Source organism: Gavialis gangeticus, unplaced genomic scaffold (assembly GCF_001723915.1).
Source record: "Gavialis gangeticus isolate Ggan-Ray unplaced genomic scaffold, GavGan_comp1, whole genome shotgun sequence".
In the NCBI taxonomy this organism is placed as follows: domain Eukaryota; kingdom Metazoa; phylum Chordata; order Crocodylia; family Gavialidae; genus Gavialis; species Gavialis gangeticus.
Window position 1 is genome coordinate 125206593 of NW_017729022.1, and position 10180 is coordinate 125216772.

At 47.0% G+C, this 10180-nt stretch overlaps 1 protein-coding gene across 1 annotated transcript in view; it reads right to left on the reverse strand.

Moving 5' to 3' along the window:
* Positions 1-2143: 2143 nt before the first annotated feature.
* The window catches only part of NAA20 (N(alpha)-acetyltransferase 20, NatB catalytic subunit), a 12373-nt gene continuing 4336 nt past the window's right edge, over positions 2144-10180 (reverse strand). The window contains exons 3-6 of the mRNA XM_019516132.1: positions 8766-8856; positions 5549-5684; positions 4016-4161; positions 2144-2643 (exon numbers count right to left, since the gene is read on the reverse strand). Of these exons, the coding sequence (XP_019371677.1) occupies positions 2558-2643; positions 4016-4161; positions 5549-5684; positions 8766-8856 (459 nt within the window). The 3' untranslated portion in view covers positions 2144-2557. The remainder of the gene's footprint in view (positions 2644-4015; positions 4162-5548; positions 5685-8765; positions 8857-10180) is intronic.

Consider the following 10180-nt stretch of genomic DNA (forward strand, 5'->3'; position numbering starts at 1 on the left):
ATGAACATGAGCTGCCAATGCCAGACTGCAGCCAGCAAGGCCAGCCATACCTTGTCACGCATCCAAAGGTGCATCTCAAGCTGGTCCAGAGAGGTGATACTCCCCCTCTATGTGACCGGTCAAGCCGCAGTTGGAGTACTGCGTTCAGCACTGGTCGCCACACTTCAAAAGGGATGTGGTCAGCCTGGAGAGGGTTCAGAGGAGGGCCACCTGCTTGGTTAGAGGGCAGCAGGACAGGCCCTACGAGGAGAGACTGAGGGACCTGAACCTGTTCAGCCTCAGCAAGCGAAGGCTGAGGGGGGACCTGGTGGCTGCCTACAAACTCATCAGGGGAGATCATCAGCAAATAGGTAGAGCCCTTTTCTCCCCAGCACCACCTGGGGTGATAAGGAACAATGGTAATAAGCTGATGGAGAACAGGTTTAGGTTAGAGATCAGGGGGCAATATTTTACAGTTAGGGTGGCCAAAATCTGGAACCAACTTCCCAGGGATGTGGTCCTTGCCCCTACCTTGGGCAAATTCAAAAAGAGGTTAGATGATCACCTGTCTGAGGTCTTGTGAACCCAACATTCATTCCTGCCTGTGAATGTTCAGGTCCTGCTTGACCCTAGCTACTATGAAATTACAAAACTTTAAAGGCTGTCATAGCATCATCACTGAGAATCAATGCAGTCAAATGCATCTATGCTAGACTCCAAAACCTGGCTTCAAGATCACTCAGCATCATCTTTTCACTTAGTGAAGACCAGTCTCTCAGGCACCTATACATAGATTTTACTACACTACACGACTTGGTCAATGGAAGACTTTATTATGTGACATGGGATTGTAGCACTTCAGTTCCCCTCATGTTTATATGCAGAGGTCTTCAGTGCCCTCACCAGGCTGCTGTTTGAATCTATTTAGAATTGAAAACAGTAGTAGTATTTGCAGAGCCATCCCTAGGGGTGTGCAGGGCTGAGCTGGTGAGCAGCCGGAGCACAGAGCCGGCACTGCGTGGCAGGGCCTGTACAGCACTGTCTGCACCCCCCACCCTGATAAGTCATTAGGCTGTCCGTTTTCTTCTTAGCCCCCCACCCTTTGCAAAGCATGGGGCCCAGGGCAATCGCCCTGATTTCCCCCCCCCCCCCCCCGCCCAGGGATGGCCCTGAACATTTGGATGCATTACCTCTTAGACACGTACTGTGGCCTCAAACTGACTACTATCCATTACAATTTCATGGTAATGTTTGTGGGGGGCAGCCTGGAATAGAGAGAAGAGCTACTGATCTTTCTTTGCCTCTCTTCAGCACTCTTAGAGTAAAAAGGCCTTCGGCGTACATCTAAGTGCTTTTCATTCTAGCTGGAAGAACCCTTCATCCCTGGCTCAATAGCAGCAGGTTATTAAAGAGGTTATACAAACAGCTTGTGTCATGGGAAAGCTGACGTTTCAACTGTGGAAGCAGAATCCCTGTTTTCTATCTTAAAATAAGAGACTGCAGTAAGACTAATTTCCAGAAGCACTCATTCCTATTGTTCTAGCACAGATTAGCTGCTGCTTCTCAGCTCCTGTTTCCTCCCTTCCCTACACAGCAGGTGTTCATATACTCAATACTTCAGAACATTGTTGAGTTACTTCCAATGATGCTCTAAATCAATGCTCAACCTTCTGGCCCAGTGAGCTGCTAGAGTGGTGTGAGTCAGCTCACAGGCCAGATTCAGCACATGGGGTCAGTTCATGGGTACAACCCAGTCCTGTGTCTGAGCATGATACAGCATGCAGGGCCACATCATTCACCCCACAAGACTCCCTATGGGTCTGAAAATTTGGCAGCTGGAATTAATGCTGCCACCACTTCCCTGCCATGATATTTTCAGATCTGTGGGCCAGATGACATGGCCTTGCGGGCTGGATCTGGCCCACTGGACAGAGGTTGAGCACCTCTGCTGCAAGTTTACAGGTACAGTTTGATCCCTTTCACCAGTACTGCTACCTTTATTCAAGATTCCAAGAGCAAGAGCAATGAGTGTTGTTGAAGTGCAATATATCAGTTCAGCCGAAATTTCAAACTTGAAAACTAGTTATAAAAAGGCAGCAATGGGAACCTGACATAAGAATAACTAGTGTGAGAAAAACCCATGGAATCATTTTAAACACCAGAGTCACACAATAAACCTGCATTTTATTTTACTTTTCATGTTTTTCAGATCTTACTTTAAAGCTATTATTCAAACAAGTACAAAAACATTGAAGCTGTGATTCTCAGGCCCAGGAGGTGAAAGTACTGACAATTCCCATCTGTGGGACTGATTAGTATAAAACATGATGGTGGAATGTTTAAATCCATTTGCTTTTTTTATAAATAACAATGGGAAGTTGAAATATAAACAGTGTAAGCAAACTTATCGTTTCTCTGGGGGCTTCATGGAAGATAAAACTTTGAGCCTTATTTATCCAGTTTGTCCATTCTTTCTTCTCACTATAGAGCTTTCAGTTATCTTTAAAAAGTGCTCTCTAAAATCCTTAAATTTGTTCATGTTATTTTTGGTAAACTACCTGAGAACCACAGCGTATGGTTATTCAATATCTTCGGGTCTCACAGGATGAGGTAGTGGTATAATCGATTTCTTCTCTGTATCTCTGGAAAGAGCTTTCCTCATATCTGTTGACAAACAACTAAATGTTACTATAACGGCAAAGACAATATTAAACCAATATGAAGTAAGTTTCCTGTGTAGATTATGATAAACAAGGTAATCTTTCATACAAAAAAGTTTCAGTATAAGCCGGCTACAAATAAAATGGGAGCAAAGGCAAAAAATCTCATTATTGCAACATAACCATTGAAATAAGCATCTGGTAAGCCTGCTTCCAGGATACTAATGCCACATCCTACAGAGCATATGGTGTACTTTAATACATCAGTGCTTTTATTTATTTATATGCAACAAAGCAGGACAGAAAATACCTCGTGCATGGCCAAGTGAGCATTACGGAAGCAACCTTTAATATCCAAAATTTCAAGACAAGTACCTGATATAGCTAGCTTTTAAATTTCCTCTACATTAAAATAAAAGGTCTATCATTCCACGGTGTAAGGGGCCTGTAAGCACCAGCAGCAGAATGCAATAAAGGCATAAATAAGTTGTAAAGCTCATGTTCATCTTTGTTGACTTCAAATAGTTATAACTCTGATATCAGGATGTTTCAAAGCATCTGCTACCCAGAGGCCTGCTCCTTCCTCCCCTCAACTCAAGCAAAAGCTCATGCCACAGCTCCCAACTATCAATTTTCCTGCTGTTTATAAAATAAATTCACTTTTGGGGTGTAGCAAAGAATTAAAAAATTCAGTTCAGAAGTAATTTGCTAAAGGAAGGGATGCATAGGTAAGGGATTAGAGCAGGCCCTGCCCTTGAACCTTAGTTAGAGAAGGCACTCCAAAGCAGTCGGCCAGTATAACTGCACTGTAAATCTATAACTACTAAAAATGACTTCCACAGTAGAACCTGGATCATTCATAACTGGGTGGTTCACAACCACGTTAATTTGCAGCTCGCTGCTGAAAGAAGGACAAGCCATGCAAATACTGGCTACAGATTTTACTTTAAAGGAAACCACTTCTCTACTCAGCTGGAGGTTAGCAGTGTCTCAAGCAGCTGATCAGAGAAGCAGCACCCTCTGCTGTGGCTTTTATTTCAAAGACCTGGAGTATCTCAGAGGACCCGCATAGCTGTTTGCTGCAGCTAGACATATCCTCAGTTGATTCACAAGCCCTCATCTTCACAGGGGATTGGGAACCTAATGCTGTGAAGAATCTGGGTTCCACTGTGCCACCAAATATACATGAGATGTTGAAGAACTAAAATCTGTGATTCAAGTAATACTAATTTCACTTATAAATCGTTGACTGAAGTGACATCATATTTAAAAAACAAATAAATCAAACCAACCAAACCAAAAACCCTCCAAAAGCCTAAGTTGGAGCTTTCCTCCTGAACTACAGGCTGATTTGCTCTAAGGAGCAAAGTACTTACCATAAGCATCTTCATCAGGCTCGCCATTGCTAGCAGAGTAGTACTCTAGCACAGTACGGTACACACTGTAGCCTAGTTGCTTGTACATATTTACAGCCACCTGATTTGAGACTCTCACAAAGAGATCCACAAAAAAGCCACCCTTTCTTTGGAAAGGAAAAACAAAAACAAAAAAAAAAAATCAAATGAAGAAAGGCATAACATACTTTTAGAAATCACTGGTGAAACTAGAGAAGCTTCCTCAAAAGATGATGTGCAAACTAATACATCCCCTAACTTCTAACGATAGAAAGGCATTCTTTCACTACTTTAATGATTCTTTCACTACTTTCTCTTGCTGGCATCCTATGACCCCAGCTGACTTCCTACCCCTTGGGCAGGGGGCTGAACTCGAAGATCTTCGGAGGTCCCTTCCAGCCCTAATGTCTATGAAATCTATGTTATATTACGACCAAATGCATTTATTTTCTATTACACAAGACAGAATTTTAACCACATGCCCAGAGTTCAGAGAAAAGGGGGAAAGGATAGATTTTACACATCCATTTAAAAATCTACATGAATATCTTCTGCCACTAGCTCCTATCCATTTAAGAAGAAAAGAGAAAGCCTTGTACATTAGAACTAGCCCTTAATCATATCTGTAAGTAATTATGATGGAAAGTTCTCTATTTCTATGGCTGACCCAGTTCTTAGAAATTATATTGGCTTTAGCTCTTCCATCATATCATGTAAATTTATCCCAGTCTGAATAAGGTCTTTTGATTTCTTTGTAGAGAATTAAAATGCAAAATCACATGGTATCTAGAGATGGAAATACCATTTTTCCAAGTATCCATTTAACCTCCTCTAATTATATTGGTTAAATGGTTAATTAATAACACAGCAGCTCAGGCAGGGTGGCTGTTGGAACCATTCCAGAAGCCTTTGTGAGAGGGGAGAAGCAGTGGCAAGTCCTGCCATACAACACAGCTCAGATGAAGCCCTACTTTGGAAGGAAGGGAGCTTGTGAACAAGCAGCTAACTGCTTAATTAATAAGTCATTAGGCTGCCCCTTTTCTTCTTAGGCTGAGTACTAATCCCCACCCTTGTCCCTCCTGCCTCCCAATTCCTGCTAGAACACTTCACAGCTTCCCTTCCCCACTGTCCTGCTCTTTGAGACAGGACAGTTTTCTGTCTGAAAAGCATGTAGTGTACTACAGGCACTCTAGGAAACAGCACTGATGTATTGTGAAGAAAATCTTTTGTATGTAGAGGAGATGTTCCGACTACAACATAAGTTGCTTCACTCTGGTCCCCACAAATAAGCATTCACAGCAGCCAGAAAATACCTTAAAATTGCTAACTATCTTCTAAACCTACCCTCTGTAACCACAGGGTATTTCCATGAACCAAAATACCACTTGTTTAGTGAGTGTCTGCTCAATTTTCCACTCATTTAAAGAGATAAGTCAATTGCCTGGACCATACTTAAGTGGCTAAGACCAGAGCAGCTGAAGAAAAGCTGACATAGAACGTGCACACGGGGCTCACCTTTCTGAAATCTCTTCTAGGAGCTCCATCAATTTAGCAGCCAAACCCAGCCGGCGAAATTCAGGTGCAACAGAGAGAGCAGTAACATGTCCATGCCACTCCTCCCTGGCTACAGAGCCTTCTGCTTTCCCCATTACTGCAGACAAAAGGCAAACAAAAAGCACTCTGGGATGAATGGATTAACAGATGCTGTCCCAGCTGTACATTTTTGCAAAAGAAACCAGCGAAAGGAAACAACATTGATTCTGTAAAGGCTGCAGTAATGGAATCTACATGTGAAATAACATCGGAGGGACAAAATGAAAGGGGACAGGGACCTTGACAACCACATCTCCATCTGAAACTTGTGTACTTCTGCTGAAAGTAATTCTGATCCTCAAGGCCCTCTCCCTAAAGGCTGAGAGGGAACAGAGCTTCTTGAAAGCTGAGGGAGCAGGCCTTCAGAGTGCTACAACAGGGAGAGGTTGGTGGAAGGAAAGGAAAACTGATCACTTGGAATCCTGCTTCTCTGGAGGTTCCTTCTTGCACAATTCTCAAGCCCCAACTCTCAAATTTATTACTTCTGTCATTAAAGTGGTTTCAAATGAAAATGCTAGGGCCAGTCTCTGATTACTGCTTATTTAGCAACTGACTGAAAACAAAAAAGGACAGTGAGCATGTGATCCCTAGGTCTGGGGACTGGCTTACATCCCTGGCCACTGCTGCTACCCTTAGAATTTGAGGGGCTCTTGTCAGTTTTGCTGTAGACTTCTATTTGGATATACCTCTTTCATTTATTTCTTGTGATTCATAGCACTTTGCGGCTACTCAGGTTTGGTTTGCTACATGTATCTACACTGTCAGACCTACATACTAACATGGCAGCAGGAAATGTAAGAAGGAAATGAATAGACAGCAGGGCTGCATCCAGATGAGTGTGGCCATGAAGTATGTGGCACTGCAGAAATACCGCACATTCAGCTGTTCTCTGCAGTACAAGAAAGCAGCATGGGGTTTATCCAGGGGTTAAAAAAATAAAAAATAAAAAAAAAATAGCAGAGCAGCATACACAGGGGCAGCAGGTGCCACTCAAAACTGGAGTCACACTCCAGTAGTCAGCCAGGCTCTGAGTGGCAGGATCGCCACCACTGCAACCTCAAAAGATGCGTGGCACAGGCATTCCCCAGGCACAACTAGTGGCGGCAAAAGGTATGCTGCTGCTAGTTGTCCCTGGAGAACCAAATGTCCACTCTCTTGTGGATGTGGCCCAGGTGGCCATGAATATGGGGAGAAGGGGAAAAAAGTGGTAGGCTTGGAACACGTCAATGTAACTTTCACAACCCTCTTCCCCCACCTACCAGGGCCTGTATACATGCAATAGAGAAGCAGCAAACCTAAGGAATTAACAAGTAAAACCATTCTCTGTGAAGCTGCTTTGTGGCTGCTGGCAGACGTTAAGGCATTTAAGAAACTGGGGTTTGAGAAACTTTATGCCCCATTCCTCAAATTGCATGACCTGCCATGCCCAACTTGCATGGCAGGTTGCACAATTCTGGGAATGGGGCCACAATATTCCTTACACCCCAACTGTGTGACTGCCAGGAAGGGGAGCCCTTCACAGTGCAGCTGTGGAGCAGGAACTCCCTGCTCCCCATCTGTATCCACCAGGTACACACAAGTGGTGGAGCCTGGAGCTCCTTACTGCCTAGGTGCCACTTCCACAGGCACCCAGAAGCTTAAAGTAAGCGTGCATCTGGGACCCCAGCTGAATGTCCATCTATTTTTTAAAGTTCCTTGAGCAACACCAAATAAGGTTACAAGAGTGAATATATATCTATAGGAAATAAGACTGGAAGGGACTTCAGGAGGTCAGCTGGTCTAACCCCCTGCTCAAGGCAGGATCATCCCTGACTAAAACACCCAAGTCAAGTGTCTAACCTGCTCTTAGACATTTCCAGGGATAGACAGTGAAAAAGTTCTTCCTAATCTCCAACCCAACTTTCCTTCGATGCAATTTGAGGCCATTGCTCCTAATCGTGCCCTATGGCCACAGAGAATAGTCTAAGTCAGGGCTTGTCAACCAGGGGTACACATACCCCTGGAGATAATTGGGAAGGACCCAGGGAGCATATGACAGTGGTGCAGAGAAGCAGAGTACTTGAGAAGTATGGCATGGGGGACGGGGCTGCCACTGCCATCCACCACTCTGCACTGTCACCATGTGCCATTTTCCATGCCCAAGCACCCAGGCCAGCCGGGGGAGAGAGAGGGGCATTGCTGACGGCCACCTGGATGCGAAGCTGACAGTGCAGAAAAGTGGGGGTACCTAGAAAGCAGCAGCACAGGAGGTGGGGCCACTGCTGCTATCCATCACTCCATGGCACTGCCACCAGGCACTGCATGCTGCTTTCCTGCGCCCAAGTATCCCCACTCCTCCATACTGCCGGCTTTGCATGCAGCTGGCTGACTGCACCCTCTCCCCCCAATGCACGGCAGCAGCACGGGGATCTTACACACGGTGGCCACCCCCACTGCCATCTATACACTCAGAGCCACTGCCATGCACCACGGGTGGAGGGGATGCTGACGACTGGCCACGCGCAAAGCCAGCAGTGCGAAGTAGAGATACTTAGGCACAGGAAAACAGGGCAGGGCCGCCACCACCACCATCCGTCACTCTATGCCACCGCCGGGCGCTGCTTTCCTGCACCCAAGTATCCCCACTTCTCCGCACCGCTGGCTTCGCATTTGGCCAGCCATCAGCACCCCCATCAGCATGTGGCGGCGGTGCTGAATGTATACATGGCAGCAGGGGCAGCTGCTGTGTGGAAGCTCCCCGCACTGCTGCCGCACTGGGGGATGAGGAGTGCTGACAGCCAGCTGCACGTGAAGATGGCTGGGCGGGAAGTGGCGCCCAGCCGCAACAAGGAATGTATAGATAGTGGTGGTGGCCACATGCAAGCTCCCCATGCCACCGGCTCTGCATCTGGCTGTGTTAGCCCCTACCCTCCACTCTTTGTCCGGAAGGGGTACCCACCAGGGGGCTTGAAAACCTCTGATCTAAGTAAGCTTCTGCTTCTAATGTAACTTTCTACTTAGTATAAATATTCAGAACAACTGGAGGCTGAATCTAAACATGTGACTTATAGCACAAAAGAATTTCAATTGCAATGGAATCTGTACAGTTTAAAAACAACAAGTTTTGTCCCCCACAAACACACTTCAAAATGCCACTCACTGTAGCCCATTAGCTCTCCACCAGGTGCTTCTGCAACAATGAAATACTCTGGCCAGTGAGCCAGATATTGTAGATAGAAAGGTATCCCATACTATAAACATTGTGTTAAGGAACAAACAGCTTATGAGACAATGTTGCTTTCTTTAACATACAAAGATGATCTGAAAATGCCTTGCCACAGAAACCACGTACTTATTTACAATTGCTGAGTTGTTGCTCCATTAGCCGCATTCCTGGCGCATCTTTCATTTATCAGAACACTTGATGGAAAGCTTTCACCAAAAGTAGGATCACATATCAGCATGTCTTTGAAGATTTTAGAGAAGGTGAGGCAAGCCAGCAAATAATCCATTCATGAGAGCAACATAAAATATTAGAGGTGCACTAATATATTGGTTGCATATTAGATCACCACCAATAAAGGGAAAATAAACATTATTGGCAGTCGGCTATTTTTAGCCAGTTTAGCCAATAATGTCACTGATAAATGCTGCTGCACCATGCATGCAGCCCGATAGCTTGGAGAGCAGCATCCAGCTGGTAAGTCTGCTGGGGGGTGGGCAGAGGGAAGAGGCATGGGGGGAGGGCCCTAGATTGAGGTTCCCATGGTAAGGGAGGGAGTGGGGCAGGGGCAGAGGCTGAGGCTGCTGCCCAGCCAGGGCGGTGAATGCAACCCTGTCAGGAGCAATGCAGAGCTGCAGATGGCTCATCTGGGGGACGCGGGGGAGTGTGGGCGGCTCCTCACCGCTACACACACCCTCAGGGAAGACACGGGGGGCTGGTGGCCCCTGGACTTGTGCATGGGGTGAGATGAAGGCAGGCTGCCTGGTGTGGGTTTGGGGCGAGATGAAGGCAGGCTGCCTGGTGTGGGCTTGGGGCCAGGGGATGCACCAGCCTCTTCCCAGAAGGGCCTGGGCCAGGGCTGGGCTCGGGAAGGCAGGGGCAGGGTGGGCAGCAGTAGTGCTGGGAGGGGTGGCTAGCGGGTGGGCTATAGTCACCCCAAAATTTGCTGTAGCCACAACTCCCAGCGCTGCCACTGCCTGCCCCACCCCCGAGTCCAGCCCCGGCCTAGCCCCCACCAGGAAGAGGCTGGTACAGCCCCTGGCCCAAAGCCCACAGCATGCAGCCCTCCCTCACCCTGCTCACAGATCTGTGGGGGGCACATGCCCCCCCATGCCTTCCTCAGGGGTGCATGCAGTGGTGGGGAGCCACCCCTCCTTTCCACCTCACCAAACAAGCTGCCTGCAGCTCTCTCCCTCTCCCAATGGGGTCACATTCACCACCCTGGCTGGGTAGCACCTACCCTACCCCAGCCCCACTCCCTCCCTCAGTGTGGGGGCCCTGATCTGCCTCCACCCCCATGCCCATTCCCCCCCCCCCCCCCCCCCCACCCGCCGGATGCCCACCCCCCCCGC